The sequence below is a fragment of the Xenopus tropicalis genome, chromosome 6, assembly GCF_000004195.4.
Source record: "Xenopus tropicalis strain Nigerian chromosome 6, UCB_Xtro_10.0, whole genome shotgun sequence".
In the NCBI taxonomy this organism is placed as follows: domain Eukaryota; kingdom Metazoa; phylum Chordata; class Amphibia; order Anura; family Pipidae; genus Xenopus; species Xenopus tropicalis.
Genome location: NC_030682.2, coordinates 39,949,965 through 39,973,346, shown reverse-complemented (window position 1 = coordinate 39,973,346; position 23,382 = coordinate 39,949,965). Strand labels below are relative to the sequence as shown.

The following is a 23,382-nucleotide window of genomic DNA, read 5'->3' as shown; positions in this document are numbered from 1 at the left end:
CTTCATTCAAATGAAACCGTAGCAGCTCCCTTACCTTCCTCCAGGGGGCGCAGGATGGCATTGCGCCCCGGTCTTCTTGCTCTTAAAAGAGCAGTTGGGTATAAAATAGAGATATCAGCAGACGTCTATGGAAGATGTTATTTCCTAAGAAGCGTCAAAAATGAGTTATAAACTCGCTGAATATCTCTAAAAAAAAAATCACAAAAAATCTCGCCAAAAATGCCTTGAAATCACTCGGATTTGCTCGGTATCGCTCAGAATCGCTCGTAATTTTCACTTTATGGGGAGAGGGAAAAAAGAGATTGTGAGCTCATATGCACTGGGCCTCTCTGCTACACACATCAGGATACACTGCCTTATATAAGTACTCACACCCTCGACCAGTTCTCCCATTTTACAAACAGACCCTAAATGGCATCCTAAACATAAATCTGTGCAATAACAGCATATAAGGTGAAGTTCCCCTTGAAATGAGAGTGAAACAGGTTGCAGCATTGCCCTGTATTTGGCACCATCCCTTCCTTCTATTATAACATGAGGCCCAGTCCCTGCCGATGAGGAGCAGCCTCACAGCAGCACGATATCCCCACCATACTTTATTGGTCACAAACAACTGAGCGCCATAGGTTGGAGATCTGACAGGGAAGCAGGGAGCCGTAGTTCAGTAACAGCTGGGGGGCCACAGGTTGGGGAACTGACACTGTTATACTCCAATGCGCTCCTGTCATGCCTGGCATTATACATGGCACCCAGCTGTAAGGAGCGGCTGATGGGGCAGATGCAGCCCAGTAACTGCTGAAATATCTGTGCCATCTTGTACTGACCCCCTACTTGTGTTTCTTAGTTCAGAAGGGGAGCTGCAAAGGCTATCTGGGCATGCTGGGAGCTGTAGGTTTGTGTAACATATATATATATATATATATATACTGTATCTATGGAGGTGCTAACTACCTCTGGGCAGAGCAGAATTCTTAGGAAACAAATGGCCGTGCCTATAAACTGATGCCGGATAGTGAGGGGACCTGCGGATCGGATCCCATCTAAATCTCACCCATCTGTAAAAGGAATCAGATCATTTGACCTTTGAAATCCCCCCTGGCTCTGCATTTCTGTAGCTTTTAGGGATTCCCATAAAAATGGGCACAGTTGAAGCAGGAAAGAGATTCCTTTCCCAGAATGCAGTTTGGCCTGACAAACTCCCAGCATGCACAGCTGGCCTTTGGGTATGTGACAATAGTGATTGGCTGGGGGCCTCCTGATGTTAGAGATCATGGCTACATAACATGAAGCGCTCAGCTGTTACTAGAACTCCCACAATCCCTTGCTCCAGCCCATGTGATGCCATCATTACTAGCAAGAGATACTGAAAGTCTGAGTGTTAAACAGAATGTACCAATACATGGGCCGGGGGGTATCAATAATGGCAGCTCTCAAATAGAGGGGATCCCATAGAAAAACAAGGAGGGGAGTACAGGTACTTATTTTGGATTTCATATGAGAGAACAGCAGTTGGACTGGGAATGATGGGGCTGCTTTACTGTATCGCCTGTGTGAGTGTCTGTATGTTCCACTCACCTCTATAGGAAAGATTAATATACCTGTATGGGTAACAGCCAATCACAGTCTACATTCATAGCCTAACTGTAATTGGCTGTTTGATCACCACACATAGAAATGGTGCTACGTTGGCTGGGACCCTAGCAAACAGGTGACAAGGAACACAGGCTGCAGGTCTGATAGGGAATGCTGGGACATGTAGGTCAGTGACAGTTATAGGACTACAGGCTGCAGGTCTGATAGGGAATGCTGGGACATGTAGGTCAGTGACAGTTATAGGACTACAGACTGCAGGTCTGATAGGGGATGCTGGGACATGTAGTTCAGTGACAGTTATAGGACTGCAGGTCTGATAGGGGATGCTGGGACATGTAGTTCAGTGACAGTTATAGGACTGCAGGTCTGATAGGGGATGCTGGGACATGTAGGTCAGTGACAGCTATAGGACTACAGGCTGCAGGTCTGATAGGGGATGCTGGGACATGTAGGCCAGTGACAGTTATAGGACTGCAGGTCTGATAGGGGATGCTGGGACATGTAGGTCAGTGACAGTTATAGGACTACAGGCTGCAGGTCTGATAGGGGATGCTGGGACATGTAGGCCAGTGACAGTTATAGGACTACAGGCTGCAGGTCTGATAGGGGATGCTGGGACATGTAGGCCAGTGACAGTTATAGGACTACAGGCTGCAGGTCTGATAGGGGATGCTGGGACATGAAGGCCAGTGACAGTTATAGGACTACAGGCTGCAGGTCTGATAGGGGATGCTGGGACATGTAGGTCAGTAACAGTTATAGGACTACAGGCTGCAGGTCTGATAGGGGATGCTGGGACATGTAGTTCAGTGACAGTTATAGGACTGCAGGTCTGATAGGGGATGCTGGGACATGTAGGTCAGTGACAGTTATAGGACTACAGGCTGCAGGTCTGATAGGGGATGCTGGGACATGTAGGTCAGTGACAGTTATAGGACTACAGGCTGCAGGTCTGATAGGGGATGCTGGGACATGAAGGCCAGTGACAGTTATAGGACTACAGGCTGCAGGTCTGATAGGGGATGCTGGGACATGTAGTTCAGTGACAGTTATAGGACTGCAGGTCTGATAGGGGATGCTGGGACATGTAGGTCAGTGACAGTTATAGGACTACAGGCTGCAGGTCTGATAGGGGATGCTGGGACATGTAGGTCAGTGACAGTTATAGGACTACAGGCTGCAGGTCTGATAGGGGATGCTGGGACATGTAGGTCAGTGACAGTTATAGGACTACAGGCTGCAGGTCTGATAGGGGATGATGGGACATGTAGGTCAGTGACAGCTATAGGACTACTGGCTGCAGGTCTGATAGGGGATGATGGGACATGTAGGTCAGTGACAGCTATAGGACTACTGGCTGCAGGTCTGATAGGGGATGCTGGGACATGTAGGTCAGTGACAGCTATAGGACTATTAACTCAAATAGAGTTGGCGCTTGCTTAATATAGTGAAAAATCAAAAAAAATCAAGTGCTGAAACAAATTTATATTTATTGAGATAAGTAGATATATTACACCATAGTACAATCAATTAAATAAAATAATCAATCCAGTGAATAAAAAAGATTAAAAAGTAACCAAATGAATTTTATATACAGGAGACATTAGGTAGAAATTCATTAATTACAATAAAGGACAGAAGATACCTACAGATAATATACCCTAGATTGCCTATCTACTAGAATTAATTCAATCAGTATAGATCAGAATAATTAAATCAAAAGGAGAATTCAGTTAGCAGACTCATATTAAAAACAGAGAAAATCAGTATATACAGTACTGCATTTTTTAACTGTATATACTGATTTTCTCTGTTTTTAATATGAGTCTGCTAACTGAATTCTCCTTTTGATTTAATTATTCTGATCTATACTGATTGAATGAATTCTAGTAGATAGGCAATCTAGGGTATATTATTTGTAGGTATCTTCTGTCCTTTATTGTAATTAATGAATTTCTACCTAATGTCTCCAGTATATAAAATTCATTTGGTTACTTTTTAATCCTTTTTATTCACTGAATTGATTATTTTATTTAATTGATTGTACTATGGTGTAATATATCTACTTATCTCAATAAATATAAATTTGTTTCAGCACTTGATTTTTTATTCTAGTAAGTAATTTACTGATTATTTTTTCACTATATTAAGCAAGCGCCGACTCTATTTGAGTTAATAATTTTATTTGTGGGCACTAAAGGATTAGTAAAGAGGAGGGCTGCTTTTGCTCAATATCACATATTTAATTAAGTTAATTACACACGTTTTTTTTTTTTCTTCTTCTCTACAGTCCTATAGTTGGACCTAAGCGCGGATAAGATTTATATTAACAGCTATAGGACTACAGGCTGCAGGCTGGGAGCACTGTAAGTTTCAGATCAGAGGAAAGCAATGGCTGCCTGTCATTAACTGTCATTAACTGTCACCAGCCCCAGGCAGTGTCAGGGGGAGCATTAGTGGCTGGGAAGTGACAACTTTGGGATTTTTGCCTAAAAAGCTTTTAAATAAGGCAATTTTATATACAAAGTGAGATACAGAGAGAAATATATTAATAGCATTAGAGAGAAACCTGAAGACCAAATGTCCAACTGTCACTCAAACACTGTCAGAGCGACCGTTAGTGGATGGGACAATGGGAGATTTCAGACTTTTTCCTTAAACATTTTCAAACTTTCACTTTGTAAAATACAGAAAAATGTGAATGTTAGAAGAGGAATCTAAATCCCAAATATTATTTTATACTTTATGTATCAATCCTGAGAGGTTTGTAGTCTCCCTGCTCCCCAACCCTCCCATAATCACATTTTATATTTATTAAACTGACAGAATATGTGCAAAACCAATGCCAATATCCCAGGCGCTACCTAGTGACGCAATTACATAGCCATTTTATGCATTTATGCCATTATTTTCCTGAAATGTCCCCCCCCAGCGTGTGGCGCGCTCCACTTACCTCTGATGCCAGAAATGAAAGTGAGAAAACCGTTATTTTAACTGACAGTAAGCCGTGCGGCCAATGTGCTTTCCTATTCCAACTGTGATTGGCTGCAAGTTTGCTACACATGTAAGTGGGACCCTAGCAACCAAGTGACAGTTAAAACTAAACTGGGGAGCAGAGCAATTAAAGACAATCATTACTGTCTCCCTTACTTCAGCCCGTGGTCTCTCCCAGGCAAGTACCAACCGTCAGCCATCAGACTTATGGCGGCGTCAGACTTATGGCAGCATCAGACTTATGGCAGCGTCAGACTTATGGCAGCGTCAGACTTATGGCAGTGACAGTTGGAGGCTGGGAGCATCACAGAATATTATTTGACATATATAACATAATGATTATGTACGAAATGCCATGTTTTACACTGAAATAAAGTATAAACCAACTTAACAGTGATGGGGTCATATTTTGTGCTGTAAATACAGTGTAACTTACAGAGAGAAATGAGAACCAAGGCTGATACCCCAGGCGCTACCCAGTGTCCCAGTGATTTTCCAGAACTGAAAATGAGCTTCTATGATCCTCTCTGGATATGAACGTTACCCAGAGGGTAATTACCTGCCCTGGGATGTTGGCACTGGCTGCTAATAGATCCCACTTATTAACTGCGGGTCTCCAGTGATCTCCCACCTTGGCCAAAGGTTCCCATCCGCCTCATTCCCCTGCCCTCACCCCATTGCATTGTATAACCCCATCTGAGTCACTGAGAAATTAGGGTTACATTAAAGGAAATATTAAATATATTAAATGTTATAATGTTCTTCTTTGATTTCTCTCACACAGACCAACTGCAGGAAGTTTCTACTTTGCGTCAGCCCCTATACAGGGCCTTTATTTAACACAATGCAGAAATGCCGCAAATAAAATGTTTCTCTTCACAATTGTTTGGTGGTCATTTTTGTGGTTTGTAAATTATTTTCATTGCAGTTTTGTCTCCCTTAAACCTGGGCTCATCACCGTGGCAACTTGAAAGCGGATATATTATAAAGCTAGATTTGATATTTATTTTTATGTTATGTTGTGCTGCAGGCCCAATTACTGTGTGTGAAAAACGGGTTATTTTGGTGGGTGCCCAGCGCTTTAATACAGCCATACACTAAAAGACCGGAATGTCTGTAGATCTTTCTGTGTACGGGCAGCTCCAAGCGCTGGGCACCCACCAAGTAACCAATGTCACTTCTTCATCCATATATCCATATGTACTCATTTCTCCACCCTATGCAAACCCATTGGGAGAGGAACATATCCAGCTGAAGGCTTTCAGGGATGCTGGGAGTAGTATAATATCAGCTACGGAGCTGCAGGATGTTGGATAGTGAATAACCCCATAGTGAACACTGGCGGGGATGTCTTTGCTTTAGTTCATTACACAGACTGGCAGTGGTATAACTACAACACATTGGCGCCCATTTTAGTCCAACCAAAACTTTAGGAATAAAACATGTACTATACTGCCTGCCCAGTGGGACCGGGATCAAACAGGGCAGCACGGTGGTCTTTAAGAACCTAACCCAGGCTGGTACAATTATTATGGAAGGCGCACACCTTCCTGGGCCACAAGGTTAGCCATTTAAATCACTAGGGGACCCAACATATTGCATTAGTGGATTTGTACAGTTCCCCATGTTGACAGAAGGCACAGGGGCATCAAAGATAAATATTGCTGTAGCCAATAGGAGTTTTGCTCAAATATAACCCATCGGATTTAAACAACACTCATCTCAGGATTCCTTTCAGAAAGGCTTTATTGACATGGCAGATCTACAATTGCAGTTTCTCCTCCCGCCAATAGGTGGGGGTATAACATCACATTCCAGCCCGGGGCTTCCTGCTCCCCCCAGCCCCGGGGGCTCCCTGCTCCCACCAGCCCCGGGGGCTCCCTGCTCCCCCCAGCCCCGGGGCTCCCTGCTCCCACAGCCCCGGGGGCTCCCTGCTGCTCCCTGCTCCCCCCAGCCCCGGGGCTCCCTGCTCCCCCCAGCCCCGGGGCTCCCTGCTCCCACAGCCCCGGGGGCTCCCTGCTGCTCCCTGCTCCCCCCAGCCCCGGGGCTCCCTGCTCCCCCCAGCCCCGGGGCTCCCTGCTCCCACAGCCCGGATGAATAGCGGAGGTGAAAGTGCCCCTGGTTGTGCCTCCTGTTGTTGGTAATTGCCCCTACAGAATCATCTACAGAACAAGGCAGCTTACAGTGTAATAGTAATGGTGGGCTTATAGCTTGCCGTGTATCATATTATGGCTCCCTACGTTCCCCCCATGGTGCCAAGCATTCTGGGCCTCACAGGGGGCGGTGTGAGTGTATGGGGGGGGGGGTCGGTTTGGGGGGGGCAGTATGAGTGTATGGGGGGGCAGTATAAGTGTATGGGGGGGGCCAGTATGAGTGTATGGGGTGGGGGCCAATATGAGTGTATGGGGGGGGCCGGTATGAGTGTATGGGGGGGTCTGTGTGAGTGTATGGGGGGGCCAGTATGAGTGTATGGGGGGGTCTGTGTGAGTGTATGGGGGGGCCAGTATGAGTGTATGGGGGGGTCGGTGTGAGTGTATGGGGGGGTCGGTGTGAGTGTATGGGGGGGGTCGGTGTGGGTGTATGGGGGGTCTGTGTGAGTGTATGGGGGGGTCGGTGTGGGTGTATGGGGGGGTCGGTCGGTGTGGGTGTATGGGGGGGTCGGTCGGTGTGAGTGTATGGGGGGGTCGGTGTGGGTGTATAGGGGGCAGTGTGAGTGTATGGGGGGGTCGGTGTGGGTTTATAGGGGGTCGGTGTGGGTGTATAGGGGGTCGGTGTGGGTATATAGGGGGTCGGTGTGGGTGTATAGGGGGCAGTATGTGAGTGTATGGGGGGCAGTATGTGGGTTTATAGGGGGTCGTGTGGGTGTATAGGGGCAGTATGGGTGTATGGGGGGGCCGGTATGGGGGTGCATGGGGGCAGTATGGGTATGGGGGGGTCGGTGTGGGTGTATAGGGGGTCAGATTGATTGTATAGGGAGTCAGTATGGGGATTTTGGAGGTTCAGTATGGGTTGGGGGGCAGGTAGTGTGGCATAGGGGGGGCCTGTATGGGGGGCAGTATGGGTGCATAGGGGGGCCTGTATGGGGGGGCAGTATGGGTGCATAGGGGGGCCTGTATGGGGGGCAGTATGGGTGCATAGGGGGGCCTGTATGGGGGGCAGTATGGGTGCATAGGGGGGGCCTGTATGGGGGCAGTATGGGTGCATAGGGGGGCAGTATGGGTGCATAGGGGGGCCTGTATGGGGTTCAGTATGGGTGCAATAGGGGGGCCTGTATGGGGTTCAGTATGGGTGTATGGGGCCAGTATGGGTGCATAGGGGGGGCCTGTATGGGGGGCAGTATGGGTGCATAGGGGGGGCCTGTATGGGTGCATAGGGGGGCCTGTATGGGGGGCAGTATGGGTGCATAGGGGGGGCCAGTATGCTGGCATAGAGGGCCTGTATGGGTGCATAGGGGGGGCCTGTATGGGGTTCAGTATGGGTGCATAGGGGGGCCAGTATGCTGGCATAGAGGGCCTGTATGGGTGCATAGGGGGGGCCTGTATGGGGTTCAGTATGGGTGCATAGGGGGGCCTGTATGGGGGGCAGTATGGGTGCATAGGGGGGCCTGTATGGGGTTCAGTATGGGTGCATAGGGGGGCCTGTATGGGGTTCAGTATGGGCGCATAGGGGGGCCTGTATGGGGGGCAGTATGGGTGCATAGGGGGGCCTGTATGGGGTTCAGTATGGGTGCATAGGGGGGCCTGTATGGGGTTCAGTATGGGCGCATGGGGGGGACAGTATGGTGGGTGTATAGGGGGCTGAAAAGCAATTACCATTGTTCTGTGGGGAACCCACATTTACTATTTGTGCATGTCCTCAAATGTTCAAGTGGGGGCTTGGTGGGGAAACTGACTATAATGCAATATTATCCCATAGAGAAATGCTTTTGTGCAGCCGCTAAGCTGGGACACAGCGCAGCTATCTCTCAGGCCAGTTGACGTGGCACATCCACAGAAATAAAAGTGTGGGGGGTATTTCCTTGATATTGTGTTTGGTAAGAATGACATTCCATGTTCTAATATATTCATGCACATTTCCCTATTGTTTTTAGACGATGGTGATGCCCAGAAAATGGCACCTCCTACAGGCGGAATCACTGAACTGCAGCCCGCAGTGGTTAAACCCACCGGTAAGAATCTTTATGGGGCATCATGTTTTCTGTTTTCCATAGGTATTTACACACACACAGATATAGATATATGTATATAGATATATATAGATATATACTGGCATTTAATGTGTGCCTTTTTATTGCAGGTGGACTCTGTTTGCTGGGCGCATACACAGATAGCGATGAAGAAGAAACTGACTCTCCTGTAAAAGCCTCAGTAGGATCTTCTACAAAGGCCAACACATCTGCAGATATTGACAGCACCTTGGCTAATTTCCTTGCGGTACGGAACCTGGCTGTACTTTAACCACTGTACTGTACTAATGATCTGAGTATTGTAATCACTTCTGCGGGTCTTTATTAAAATGCAGTCACAGTCTGACCATTATCTTTTGAAGCAGATCCAGCAGTAGGGTCAGGGCTGCAAATGATAGGCCATTGGTGTAAATTTTCAGTGGAGTTCTCAGTGTGACTACTACAGCTGTTCTACCTGCCTGTTGGATTATGTTTTACCCTGCAGTGTGAGCCGTGTCAGAGCACTGTGTCCCTTCACCTCATCCAACCACTGCTCTGCAAGTGGTTCAGGGGTCAGAACAGCAGTGCATTAAACTCTGACCTCCCAGTTGTTCTGCCTGCAGAGCATATTTTGCTTTTGTGTGTTATTGTGTTTTCTTGTAGCCAAAATCCAGAATCTGGGTCCTTTTATAAAGGCAATTAACTGTAGGTGGTTTAAGATGTTAGGGGAATGGGAACAATTTGGATAAGCATGAGATTAAGGAAAAGAACTGAGGGAGCCTAGAGTTTCTGGGGGGGGGCGTGGAATGTTAAAGTGACTATACACGGGGCAATTTTAGCTGTCGATATCGGTCCTTTAGACCAATTTGGCACCGACGACCCTGAAATCCTGATGGGGCAGGTTTCATTTTTACTGTAGGTGGGCAAATCGGAAGAAGATCCACTCGCTTGGCGACCTTGCTAAGCGAGCGGATCTTACAGTGTATGGCCACCTTTAGTTACACAGGGTAATGACTAATGTTATGGTGAGTGTGTAGTATGAAGGCAATAGAAAACATGATTTACTGATATTTTGATGTCTTTGCTTTTACTGTTCAGGAAATTGATGCTATCACTGCTCCACTCCCCCCCCCCCGATGGCGATGCCTCTGTCACATCTGCCGTGTGTCCAACACCACCAAGGCCTGATCCCAAAGATGCTCATTCTTTAACCACCGCCACACATAATGGAGGAGACCAGAGTTTGGCAGGACATGCGTGGCAGTTTGATACTCAGTGCTCTCTGGCTGGAGGTGAGATTTCCTGTGATGGCTGTCATTGACTTCTGTGTTTGAATGCAAAACTGATAAAGGTGTCTTCATTTTTTTCTTTGTAACCGCAGTAGCAGTTTGTCTTTAGTTTTCCATTTGTTGGATGATGGTACTGTTTCTTATATACCCTTTCATTTCTTCCCAGTTGCAATTGAGATGGGCGATTGGCAGGAAGTATGGGATGAAAATACAGGCTGTCATTATTATTGGAACACTCAGACCAATGAAGTGACCTGGGAACTGCCCCAGTGTCTCGCCACACAAGTTCAAGGGGTTCAAGGATACACAAACAGGTGCCGACATCATTCAGGTTTAACCCATTTATTTTGGTAAAATTTTTCTGAGGTATAATGATTGTGTATTTGCTTTTAGTGCTACAGTTGGGGCCTCTGAGGTTTCCTGCGGGCCCTCTAAGGAGGCAAAAGAAGAAACCATAAGAAGCATCAGTTTACCCATCATTACTAAGAAAGAAGTAAAGAAGGTGCGTATACTTTATAGGGAATTGTTGGGACAGTGAATATTAAATATTGATCATCAAGAGTGCGGCATTAGGGACTGGCTGTGCTTTATTTCCTGGGCAGTGTATTGAAAAGCACATCTTAATCCTTTATACAAGTTCCTGTAAGACACCAGCAAAGGAATTGGCTGAAAGTTGCAAATGATATAGGTAAATCTAGTTGTGCTTAATTTTTTGGATTTTTTGAAAATGAGCTTGTGACTAATTGCCAGGGCTATAATAATGGTGAATTTTGCTTAGTGGTATATTTAACATGCAGCGACTTGTACATTTCTGTGTGAAATTAGTTGCGACTGTGGTTTTTAAAAATCATGGTGACTAGTTTCCCCGTGTGTCTTTGCCCTTAAGCTCTAAATTAGTGCAAGTTCAGATGCATCAGGTTGCAGCAGGGCGGGGAGGCAGCTGAGGCATGGGAATGGCTGGCAGCCAATCAACTGGCGACTGTTATTACTATCAAGGAGTCCAGGTATTTCATTTTTTTCATCTGACACCTAGATAGAATAATGCTTTAAGTGCTGGTCAGCTCTGTGCAACGTGCCAAAGGGCTTGTCATGTCAGTGAGTTCAAAGGAACCGAAACCGAGTGAGTATTTCAGTAGAGCGGGAGGTGAAGTAGTAATGTTTAAGGCTTTTCAACCCCAAGTAACATCCGTTGGAATGGAGACATGGTGTATAGCTAGTTTGTGCTTTATTTACATTTATTTAATATGCCTTGCTATGTAAGGAAAAGATCTATAGGCAGCGTATTATAGCTCATTGGTATAGACCTATGAGAAACAGAGCTGCCACTGCCCAGTGTAGATCCCTTTCTGCAGGCAGTATTGCAGCAGCCACACAGACTTAGCCCTTCAGTGTGGCCTGGAGTCCCCAGAATGATAAGAGATTGCATTACTTGGCTATATGAATTGTGTAGGCCGCTTACATGCAGACAGGTTACACACTGATGACCTATGTCCCATCTCCTGTTAGTGCTACAGATCAAGCATGGCGGTTAATGATCTCCTATCTGGATAAATACGAGTCAAAGAACACAATGTATCATCACTGTATCTTAAATAAACTGCTGTCTCACGGAGTCCCTCTGCCCAACTGGTTAATAAACCGTTACAAGGTATGTATCCTATTGCTTTATACTGCTGGGTAGCAGCCTCCCACACCGGCCCAGGCCTCCCAGTCCCTGTCAGTCACTTCCTCCATACTAAAGCTCTAGCGGTTGTTTCTCCGGCAGTAACGTTCTGCAAATGCGTGTCCAATTTCAGGCTATGGATGCAGCAGAACTGCTCCGGCTTTACCTCAAGTATGACCTGCTGGAAGAGGCTGCAGAGCTGGTGTTAGAATATGTAGACGCACTTCTAGGCAAAGGCCACCAGTATTTTGGAATACAGGTAAGTGCCTCCCTGTTACATAAAGACGCTCATACAGAAGCCATCACTGAATATTTGCATGGTGCGTTTGTGTTCTGTGCCACAGAATATGGATTTATTTTGAGCCCCAGAGACATTCCTCATTCAGCTAGGCTAGGGGACATTGCTGGGTTAGCATGGCTGCCATGTATCCCTGGGGAGCTGAGTTTATTTCTACCCTGGGCACTCTCTGTATGGAGTTTGTGTGTTATTTGTTTCCATGGGTTTCATCCAGATTGGACTGGGAGTCCCACTTGAGCAGGCTAGCACTGTACAAAGAATAATATTAGTAAATATCATGACGTGGTGACATATCTATTTTTCTCAGGCTCCTCTCTCTGCAACGTCTCAGTTGGTCTGGTTCCCTTATTCAGCTATTGACCATCTCCGACTGGCTCTGGGCGAGAATGAAAATAACCAACACAATCAGGCCGTAAGTTCCCTGCTTCCCTCCCTGTTTCATATAAATCTTTTAAAATTTACTCCACCCATGAATTTGACAGCAGCAACCAAAATATTCTCTCTCCTTTTTTCCCTGCAGATTCTGGGCAAACTCCAGAGGAAAATGGATGAATATTTCCAGAAGCTGAAGAAAGCCACCGACGACTACAAAAAATTAGTGCAGAAGCCGGTACGGGCGTAAAGTTGCGCAGTGATGGCTCTGAGGAACCGATGGAAACCAGGCACCATGTTTATAATTCAGTGTAGAATTCATAATAATGTCATTAGTTTTCTGTTTTGTAAAAATAAACTATTTTGTATGATGTTCCTATGTCTGTCTGTCTGTGGGCCGTTTCCTAATCAGCCCCAAACCCCCTGCCACATGTCCTACTGAATATATAGATTCATACACTGTGTTTGCTGTTGGTATTTGCCTCTTTTTCCTGCTCAGATCCACTGATATCTGTAATATGCTTTCTGCTTTATTCTTTCATAGTCTGCCCAACATACTGTACAAGAGCTGGGTAGCTTTCAGGAGGGTGACTGAATCAAGCGCCCCATGGTGGGGCAGGGCCCAAGAGACAGATTAGAGGAGAGTTGGATTTTGGGTGGATCATGGGAGGTTTTTGGCATAATGAGGGTGGATCTGGGTGTTAGTGGTTGTCTCCATTGTGCAGTGGGAGTCAGAATCCTTTAGGATCTGGCTGTAGTTCAGTTGAACGCATGTCATGTGATTTTAAATCTCTAGATACCTGAATATGAACATCCTTGTTCACAGATGATACTTTTTTGTTATCTAAAGTTTAGATAAGGTTTCCGTTGCTTTTGTCTCCGCACTCACTGCTGGTCCTGACTATGGAAACAATGTAGCGAAAACACCAAACATGGCTCTATTTATTGCAATGTCTTGTACACTTTTTTTTTTACAGGTTAATTAACCAGCTGGGAACTGCTAAATTGTTTCAGTAGTGAGAACCAGCAGTGCAGGTAGCACAGTCCATGCCTCCTATGTGTCACAAACCTGATTTGCTGGAAATGGAGAAAGATAATTTCAAGGTAAAGTGCTCTGTAAAGAAAATTCAAACAGGATATTTTGCAAAATGAAAGAGAATATAATTCTAAGTAACTTTCCAATATGCGTTCAATACCATCTTTCTCTCTCTCTGTCCTCGCTGCTGGTTCTCACTATGGAAACAATGTAGCAGAAGCCAGCTCCCCTCCTGCCAAGACTCCATTTACCACAATCTCTTGCATTGCTTCCTTACAGGCTAATTAGGCAGCTGCTACATTGGTTTAATAGTCAGAGCCAGCAGTGCAGGCATTATTAAGGGACTGACAGGTACTGCTTTGTCCTGAATTTATATTGGAAAGTTGCTAAGAATTACACTCTTTCACCGGGCACTATTTTATTTTTATATTTTGCTTTGATTTCCTTTTAATACTGTTATATTTGAAGGCATCGTCGGCAGTTATTGTGGACCTAACTCACCTCTGTAGGTATCTCGTAGCTTGGCATATTGCATTATGGGAGATTGTGCCGATTTCTCTGCCCATGCTGGGGGGGGGGCAGGAGGCCAATGGCGCTAGAAGCTGAACTCTCACTGCGTCGCTGACACCTTCTGTGGGTTAATGGGGCCCTTCTTAAAGAGCAAGTAACGCCAGAAAATGGTGCATATCACTACAACCAGAATGTTGGAAAGTCTAAGTCACTTGGGGGTGCCTAACATTTTGGCACCTCCAAGTGAATTAGACTTTCCTTGTCCTTTAAAGGCCAGGGCCTGAGAAGCTGACGTGGCTGTACCCTGCAATTACATAACCTTAACCCTTGCTCTGCCCTTTTCCTCCCACGCCACCTTTACTTTACATTTCCTGTGGTCCCTAATATTCCGCCATACTTTTATTAGTGGGGCAATTAGTGGATGGGCTGATGCACAATGCAAAGAAGCATTATACCCACAGATCTGCCCTTCCGCTGCCCAAATAATACTAAATGTTTATCAGCTGGTCCCAAATGATCCCCTACTTTTATTTATTTTTATCTTCTCTTCACCAACCCCCCGCCCCCTGATTTCACTTTTTTTTTTATTTACCCTTTTCCCTTGCACCACAGGCTCAAATCCTCCCTAATATTCCCTGGCAATACTATGGTACTATAAAAATACAAGAACACCATTTAAGTGTGTAGTAAAATATTTATTTATAAAATAGATATCATATTTATGTATTATAGATAAATTTATTTGAATTTAGGTTGGAAAGGACTCACTATTAAGTTTTAGTGTAGATGGAATGTTCCTATTTAGTAGTTGGTCCAGAGGAAGGCAAAAACCCCCATTTGAAGCCGGAGCCAATTTGCCTCAGGGGGAAAAATTCCTTCCTGACTCCCAAAGGGCAATCGGACAAGTCCCTGGATCAACTTCTGCCATTATGTCAATGTTCCTATAGATGTTCCTTTGTTAAAGAAATCTAATGTAGGAGCAGCATTCTTAGTGGATTGTGGAGGGATCTGCTAGGGTGCTGTGAGGTGGTGAATGTATTGTTGGAGGAGATGATTTGAAGAAGCAACACCACTGGAGGTGCAGATGGAGCAAAGGATTAGGAGATGATTTTGCGTGGAGGAATTTAGGAGGGCTTAAAATGTGATGGAATGTGAAGGCAACAGCTATTAGTAAAAGTGTTGGAACTGGTTGCTCTTACACATATTCAAAAGGAGGCCCCTGTGTTAGTTGAAAAAAATGCCCAACTGGTGGCCTTGGAAAGAAGAAGATGCTGGTGGAGGTGCATTAGCATGATGGCTGAGCCTGCTGGTGTACTGGTTTAGTAAAATAAAGGAAAGAGGGTCCAACTGGTGGAGCTGTGGTGAAATATGAATGGCGCTAGCAGTGCTGTGGAAATGTATGGCGGATATACTGTAACTGCTGGAGCTGTGGTTGTTTGAAATGCAAATGTTGGTGGGTAAGACTGTAAATAGCTGTAAATGGAGGCGCTGTTTGAGCTAAGGTAGCTGGAACTGCATATGCTGTCATGTATTAGTGGGTTGGTCTGCTGGAAGAGGGTCAGCAGAATAGTAAAGAGAGGCTGGTGGTAGAGCCAAAGATAAATGAAAAGACGGATGTTATTTACAAGCAAATGTTCCACTGATGAAGCTGCGGTCTTTACAAACAAGAATACCGCTGGTGGAACTGTGAATGCCGCTTTTCAATCTGTGGTAGTTTGACGCACAGAGGTTGGAGAAAGAGCCTGCAGGTTGAGGTGCAGTACTGTAAAGTAAAATATACCACTGGTGGAAGAGTGACAATGTAGCTGTGGTAAATGCAATAGGCAATGCAGATGGAGCTGTAGATGCAGGTGGTGTTGTGGCATGACAAAGTCTGTGGGAGAGGAGCAGTAGAAGGAGAAGAGACTGGTGGTGGAGCCAAAGTTGCATGAAAAGTAGAAGCCATGGGTGGAATTCAGATGGAGGTGCGGACGCTGCTGGTGGAGCTGTAATATAAAATAAAAATCAGTCAGTAATGTATCATTATGAATTCTCCTTTGCACAGGACTGGCTGACAGTACAATGGGTGCAAAAGACTCTATTTATAGAATAATGTCTATTTCTAAGTCTTTATATTTTGTTTGATTAAATGGAGACGGTACCTTTCTCTGTCTGTGTTTCTTTCTCCTAGGATGTTGTTGCGGAGACTCATCCTGGGCTTTAGATGTTATTGGCCACAGGATCAACAACAAGGAAAGCCCTCCAGTGCCATTTGCTGAGCCGCTTTTTCTTCTGCCAAGGTCTTGTGTGCGCAGAAGTAACAAGTGCGACGCAGCTGTTTCCTGGCCCAGAGAGCTGCTTCCTTCACTCCTGTATAGAAAATAAAGCCACAGTAAGGAAACAGCCACAATTACATTCCTGCTTTTGTTGAAATGCTTGGAAATAATATAGGAGTATACTTTAATATAAACATGTCATGTCCCACAGACAAATTCCTTCCCAAAGAGCAGTTCCTGGAGGGAATAAAGCAAATGGGCCCGGGTTCTATCCAAACCCACTATATAAGCTGCAGTGATTTCCCGCCCTCTAAACTGAGTCTATTCATTTGCCGAAGAGACATCCAACTCTGCAGCTAGCCCCAGGCCGGCCCATAGCCCCACACCCCTGCAGTTAAGCTCATTGGCAAAAAAGGTTTTCTGTTTAAACCCAAACTTGTGGTGTGATGGCAGCAGTATGATCGGCCATATTACTCACTTGGGTCCCTTGAGAGGGTAACTGCAACCAACTAGTACTTGAGATTTAAAGCTATGGAATAAAGCTTCAAAAATGAAAACTGAAGACCAACTGTAAATTGCTTTAGAATCCCATTGTCACCATTGTACTGAAATGTAATATTAAGGTGATGTAGCCCTTAAAATATGTTCATTATCCCTAGCGCCACTATAACAAGCCCAACAGCTTCTCAGTTTAATGTTCCTGATGGTGCAGTTGTACCAGATACAATGGATCCCCTCACCTTTCTTGGCCGGCCACTTCTTCAGAGCCTGAAGATGTTCTCGAATCTCAGCCCTGACGATCTTCTTAGGCGGCAGTCCAGCGATGAAGGGGTGCTGCAGGAGCTCCTCAGCGCTCCATCGCTCCGCAGGATCCTTCTTCAGGCAGGAGTCCAAGAAGGACACGAATTGTTGTGACCTGTAAAGAAAGGAAAAAGAGCTTTTAGCTTTATCTGGTGAATACAGAGCCCATTTCATTCAGTTCAGCTCTGAGTTGTGGGAACATCTAGTGACATGAGCTGGGAAGGACTCACCAGGTCTCTGCCCGAAGCTTCGGTGGTTGGTTGTTGATTATTAAGTGCTCCACCCGGCGTTGGTCGTAGTATGCTGAAAGTTAGAAACACATATATCAGAACAATGAAACATGTCTATATGCTATTTATTTAATATTTTGAGCAGCAGATGTTCCGTATCAGAATGGGAAGTATTGGGGCTTATTCAGTATTTTTAGCAGGAAAAAAAAAACTTTTTCTATAAATTAATAAGGTTCCCACCAACAATACTCCTGTATGTAGAGTTGTAATTTACTTACGTGGTTCTCCCTCGGCCATTTCGATGGCGGTTATCCCCAGCGACCAGATGTCACACTGGAAAAGAGACACCAAAGAGCGTTAGAAGGAGAGAACTGGGTTAGTGGGTGATTCAGTTGTTACTGGGGTGGTTCTTCCATCAGTGCCTGCATACAATGAATGGAAAATACAGAACCAATTAAAACTCGCCCACTTAGCACTGATGGAAGAAATGGCCCCAATGGCTTCGTGTTTAGCTCTCCTGTAACCTGAACTGCCGCTAACTGAATGTAGCACCCATTTGTGCAGAGAGGAGGGGAGAGGCTGAAGGAAAGTGCCATCGACTCCTCCCACTGCTTCTATCTCCCATTAACATTGATAGGTAAATGCACCCTGTTGTGCCAAGTATTATAAGTGCAACTCACTTTGGTGTCGTACGACGGGTCCTTGCCGTTCCACCTTATGGCCTCGGGTGCCATCCAGTGTGGAGTCCCTTCAGGCTCGTGGCACAGTCCAGTCTTTGGGTCCAGGTCCCTGCAGAGTCCAAAGTCGACTGAAATAACAGATTATATTTATGAATGGAAACAGACTTTTTAAATGCAATACAATAAAAACCTGAATTATGAAACCCTCTGACTCCATATTCACAGAAGCTTCCCGCCATCCATTCATCTTATAACTGTAAGTTCTACTCACTCAGCTTCACTCTCCCCTCCTTCGTCAGCATGATGTTCGGGCCCTTGATGTCCCTATGTACGGCCCGGTGCTGGTGGATGTGGTGGAGCCCCTGGGGGGATAGAGATGTAGGTTATAAGAATATAACAGATATGAAATTTCAATATTCCCGACAAAGAGTGTAATACATTTTAGCATAATGATGATGTACAAAAAATCAATATATATTTTTTTTAATGCAGAATCATAGATGAGTCCTTAAGGGGTTATTCTGGCCTTAACCTTTAATACTTCCCTGCAGATGTAACCAATCCAGGGCTCCTTCAGGCTTTGCTGTTGGTGTTGATGAGTTCCTGGAGGGAGCCCCCCTCACAGAACTCAAGAACAACCTGCAATAGAAAGAAATGGTGTCAGGCCAGGGATTATATTCCTCCAATGGAGATCTCTTTGGCACAAGCGGGAGGAACAAGATACAGCAAATAATTCCTTACTTCCAGGAGCTCCAATGAGTTCTCCTGCAGTGGAGCCTGGTAATAGGCTTCCGTGGTAAGAGGCGACGTTCTTGTGGCCGCCGAACTGCTGGAGGAACTTCAGCTCCCTGCGAACTGACGTCTCATATCCTGGGGGTGGAATAATAAAAAAACCCTTTAGCTCCCATAGGCAACCCCACCAATAGGAATTATTATGGAGAATGGAAACTAGAAAGTTCCCTACCCAGGTGATGTTCGCCATCTTCACGGCCACCACTCCTCTGCGATGGTGGAGACCCTGTAACACAGACAAAAAGGTTTCACTTACATTCAAGAAATGGCCCCATGTGGCCCCCAAAACAGCAATCTGATATGTCAGCTTGTGTGTTCTTTAGGCCCAGGGCAGGGGCAGCAGACAGCACTTTCACCCCTCTAGGAATTTGCTGGGGTCCTTACCTTAATAAACGGCTGCAGCGCCGCCCCGTCCGAGGAGCACACCCCCGTGGTCAGCCGAACATCAGGAGGCTGGAAAATAGAATAAAAGGGGGATTTTATTGATAACATAATATTCCCCGGTGGTACAAAACCTGCAGCCCCTACAGCAGTAGCAGTGAGTGGGGCACAGTTTTTTACCTCTTTCCTACTCACCTTATAAATCTCGGAGGGGGTCTTGATCCTGCCTCTCGCTGAGGGAAAGAGAAAGATTCTGTTACATTCTATACTCTGTACATCCAGACCCTTCATTCAAATGAAACCGTAGCAGCTCCCTTACCTTCCTCCAGGGGGCGCAGGATGGCATTTGCGCCACGGTCTTCTTGCTCTTAAAAGAGCAGTTGGGTATAAAATAGAGATATCAGCAGACGTCTATGGAAGATGTTATTTCCTAAGAAGCGTCAAAAATGAGTTATTAAAACCTCGCTGAATATCTCTAAAAAAAAAATCACAAAAAATCTCACCAAAATGCCTTGAAATCACTCGGATTTGCTCGGAATCGCTCAGAATCGCTCGTAATTTTCACTTTATGGGGGAGAGGGAAAAAAAGAGATTGTGAGCTCATATGCACTGGGCCTCTCTGCTACCACAATCAGGATACACTGCTTATATAAGTACTCACACCCTTGACCAGTTCTCCGCATTTTAACAAACAGACCCTAAAATGGCATCCTAAAACATAAAATCTGTGCAATAACAGCATATAAGGTGAAGTTCCCCTTGAAATGAGAGTGAAACAGGTTTGCAGCATTGCCCTGTATTTGCACCATCCCTTCTTTCTATTATAACATGAGGCCCAGTCCCTGCCGATGAGGAGCAACCCACCAGCAGCTCGATATCCCCACCATACTTTATTGGTCACAAACAACTGAGCGCATAGATTGGAGATCTGACAGGGAAGCAGGGAGCCGTAGTTCAGTAAACAGCTGGGGGCCACAGGTTGGGGAACTGAATTCTAGTAGATAGGCAATCTAGGGTATATTATTTGTAGGTATCTTCTGTCCTTATTGTAATTAATGAATTTCTACCTAATGTCTCCAGTATATAAATTCATTTGGTTACTTTTTAATCCTTTTTATTTACTGAATTGATTATTTTATTTAATTGATTGTACTATGGTGTAATATATCTACTTATCTCATAAATATAAATTTGTTTCAGCACTTGATTTTTATTCTAGTAAGTAATTTACTGATTATTTTTTCACTATATTAAGCAAGCGCCAACTCTATTTGAGTTAATAATTTTATTTGTGGGCACTAAAGGATTAGTAAAGAGGAGGGCTGCTTTTGCTCAATATCACATATTTAATTAAGTTAATTACACACGTTTTTTGTTTTTTTTTTTCTTCTCTACAGTCCTATAGTTGGACCTAAGCGCGGATAAGATTTATATTAACAGCTATAGGACTACAGGCTGCAGGCTGGGAGCACTGTAAGTTTCAGATCAGAGGAAAGCAATGGCTGCCTGTCATTAACTGTCATTAACTGTCACCAGCCCCAGGCAGTGTCAGGGGGAGCATTAGTGGCTGGGAAGTGACAACTTTGGGATTTTTGCCTAAAAAGCTTTTAAATAAGGCAATTTTATATACAAAGTGAGATACAGAGAGACATATATTAATAGCATTAGAGAGAAACCTGAAGACCAAATGTCCAACTGTCACTCAAACACTGTCAGAGCGACCGTTAGTGGATGGGACAATGGGAGATTTCAGACTTTTTCCTTAAACATTTTCAAACTTTCACTTTGTAAAATACAGAAAAATGTGAATGTTAGAAGAGGAATCTAAATCCCAAATATTATTTTATACTTTATGTATCAATCCTGAGAGGTTTGTAGTCTCCCTGCTCCCCAACCCCAACCCTCCCATAATCACATTTTATATTTATTAAACTGACAGAATATGTGCAAAACCAACGCCAATATCCCAGGCGCTACCTAGTGACGCAATTACATAGCCATTTTATGCATTTATGCCATTATTTTCCTGAAATGTCCCCCCCCCCAGCGTGTGGCACGCTCCACTTACCTCTGATGCCAGAAATGAAAGTGAGAAAACCGTTATTTTAACTGACAGTAAGCCGTGCGGCCAATGTGCTTTCCTATTCCAACTGTGATTGGCTGCAAGTTTGCTACACATGTAAGTGGGACCCTAGCAACCAAGTGACAATTAAAACTAAACTGGGGAGCAGAGCAATTAAAGACAATCATTACTGTCTCCCTTACTTCAGCCCGTGGTCTCTCCCAGGCAAGTACCAACCGTCAGCCATCAGACTTATGGCGGCGTCAGACTTATGGCAGCATCAGACTTATGGCAGCGTCAGACTTATGGCAGTGACAGTTGGAGGCTGGGAGCATCACAGAATATTATTTGACATATATAACATAATGATTATGTACGAAATGCCATGTTTTACACTGAAATAAAGTATAAACCAACTTAACAGTGATGGGGTCATATTTTGTGCTGTAAATACAGTGTAACTTACAGAGAGAAATGAGAACCAAGGCTGATACCCCAGGCGCTACCCAGTGTCCCAGTGATTTTCCAGAACTGAAAATTAGCTTCTATGATCCTCTCTGGATATTATGGTTACATTAAAGGAACCACCTATAATAATGTTCTTCTTTGATTTCTCTCACACAGACCAACTGCAGGAAGTTTCTACTTTGCGTCAGCCCCTATACAGGGCCTTTATTTAAAGCAATGCAGAAATGCCGCAAATGAAATTTTTCTCTTCACAAATATTTGGTGATCATTTTTGTGTTTTGTGAATTATTTTCATTGCAGTTTTGTCTCCCTTAAACCTGAGCTCATCACCGTGGCAACTTTAAAGCAGATATATTATAAAGCTAGATTTGATATTTATTTTTATGTTATGTTGTGCTGCAGGCCCAATTACGGTGTGTGAAAAACGGGTTATTTTGGTGGGTGCCCAGCGCTTTAATACAGCCATACACTGAAAGACCGGAATGTCTGTAGATCTCTCTGTGTACGGGCAGCTCCAAGCGCTGGGCACCCACCAAGTAACCAATGTCACTTCTTCATCCATATATCCATATGTACTCATTTCTCCACCCTATGCAAACCCATTGGGAGAGGAACATATCCAGCTGAAGGCTTTCAGGGATGCTGGGAGTAGTATAATATCAGCTAGGGAGCTGCAGGATGTTGGATAGTGAATAACCCCATAGTGAACACTGGCGGGGATGTCATTGCTGTAGTTCATTACACAGACTGGCAGTGGTATAACTACAACACACTGGCGCCTATTTTAGTCCAACCAAAACATGTAATATACTGCCTGCCCAGTGGGACCGGGATCAAACAGGGCAGCATGGTGGTCTTTAAGAACCTAACCCAGGCTGGTACAATTATAATGGAAGGCACACCCCTTCCTGGGCCACAAGGTTAGCCATTTAAATCACTAGGGGACTTCACTAAATGACGTAATATTCTTACTCAACAGTAACAGTACCATGGAATAATTTAATGCCAGAAATAACCACCTTTTGCACAAGTATCACACAAAATGGGACTCCTGGAACAATAGTAAATATCCTGAAGAAAACCCTACCAGAAATTTCATATGATTACTTTTCAATATATTGTTTAGGAGGTAACTAAATAATAGACAAAATTAAAACTCGCCTGCAGATCTCATGACTATAATTAAGATATGGATGGCCCTTTTAGGAATCTTTTTTACCTATATATATAAAAAAAAAATTTTGGTTTCCAGACAGTGTTTTCTTTACATCCTCCTGTTGTTCCACTGTCCCCTTTCTCTCCTTTTTTCCTACTTTATCTGTCTTTTGTTACATACTAGTGGATAGTTATAAAATTGGTGAATTTACAATTAACATTAAACTACCCGCACAAGAGATGATGCAATGTTTTACTTTATTTACCTGCTTATTTTATTTATTTTACTTTCTTTATACACATTGTATAATTTAAAACAACTGTAACATTGTTGCTGTAAACTTTACTTTATTCACCAATAAAAAAACGTTCAAAATAAATCACTAGGGGACCCAACATATTGCATTAGTGGATTTGTACATTTCCCCATGTTGACAGAAGGCACAGGGGCATCAAAGATAAATATTTCTGTAGCCAATAGGAGTTTTGCTCAAATATAACCCATCGGATTTAAACAACACTCATCTCAGGATTCATTTCAGAAAGGCTTTATTGACATGGCAGATCTACAATTGCAGTTTCACCTCCCGCCATTAGGTGGAGGTATAACCACATTTCGATCCCTTTTTTTCTCCACA

General features: G+C 44.5%; 2 protein-coding genes across 5 annotated transcripts; one reads left to right on the top strand and one right to left on the bottom strand.

The window, feature by feature from the left end:
• The first annotated feature begins 6,439 nt into the window (after window positions 1-6,439).
• On the top strand, window positions 6,440-12,749 carry LOC116411671 (nuclear pore complex protein Nup160-like). Of its 4 annotated transcripts, none has more exons than XM_031904437.1 (11): window positions 6,440-6,727; window positions 8,678-8,755; window positions 8,884-9,020; window positions 9,851-10,044; window positions 10,219-10,355; window positions 10,435-10,543; window positions 10,928-11,045; window positions 11,548-11,689; window positions 11,838-11,963; window positions 12,310-12,414; window positions 12,523-12,749. In XM_031904437.1, the coding sequence occupies exons 8-11, from the start codon at window positions 11,573-11,575 to the stop codon at window positions 12,622-12,624; spliced, it is 450 nt and encodes a 149-aa protein (XP_031760297.1). In that variant the 5' UTR covers window positions 6,440-6,727; window positions 8,678-8,755; window positions 8,884-9,020; window positions 9,851-10,044; window positions 10,219-10,355; window positions 10,435-10,543; window positions 10,928-11,045; window positions 11,548-11,572; the 3' UTR covers window positions 12,625-12,749. The 4 variants fall into 4 exon arrangements, 3 of the variants coding, with proteins under 3 accessions (XP_031760297.1, XP_031760295.1, XP_031760296.1); XM_031904435.1 differs by having other exon boundaries at window positions 6,614-6,727; window positions 10,208-10,355; XR_004223262.1 differs by lacking the exon at window positions 6,440-6,727 and adding an exon at window positions 6,749-6,773 and having other exon boundaries at window positions 10,208-10,355.
• A 3,285-nt stretch (window positions 12,750-16,034) lies between these two features.
• LOC116411731 (serine/threonine-protein kinase SULU-like) lies at window positions 16,035-17,407 on the bottom strand. Its single transcript, XM_031904558.1, has 2 exons — window positions 16,916-17,407; window positions 16,035-16,269 (listed from the first exon to the last, which is right to left on the bottom strand). Exons 1-2 carry the CDS (start codon window positions 17,148-17,150, stop codon window positions 16,142-16,144), a joined length of 363 nt encoding a protein of 120 aa, XP_031760418.1. The 5' UTR covers window positions 17,151-17,407; the 3' UTR covers window positions 16,035-16,141.
• Between the last annotated feature and the right edge of the window lie 5,975 nt (window positions 17,408-23,382).

Excerpts from the sequence above, each read along its gene's own strand:
- LOC116411671 (XM_031904437.1), top strand. The coding sequence starts at position 11,573 with ATGATCTCCTATCTGGATAAATACGAGTCAAAGAACACAATGTATCAT. Across the intron at positions 11,964-12,309 it reads ACCAGTATTTTGGAATACAG|GCTCCTCTCTCTGCAACGTC; the intron begins GTAAGTGCCTCC and ends TATTTTTCTCAG. Across the intron at positions 12,415-12,522 it reads ATAACCAACACAATCAGGCC|ATTCTGGGCAAACTCCAGAG; the intron begins GTAAGTTCCCTG and ends TTTTCCCTGCAG.
- LOC116411731 (XM_031904558.1), bottom strand. The coding sequence starts at position 17,150 with ATGAAATGGGCTCTGTATTCACCAGATAAAGCTAAAAGCTCTTTTTCC. Across the intron at positions 16,270-16,915 it reads GAAGTGGCCGGCCAAGAAAG|GAGTGAAGGAAGCAGCTCTC; the intron begins GTGAGGGGATCC and ends TTTTCTATACAG.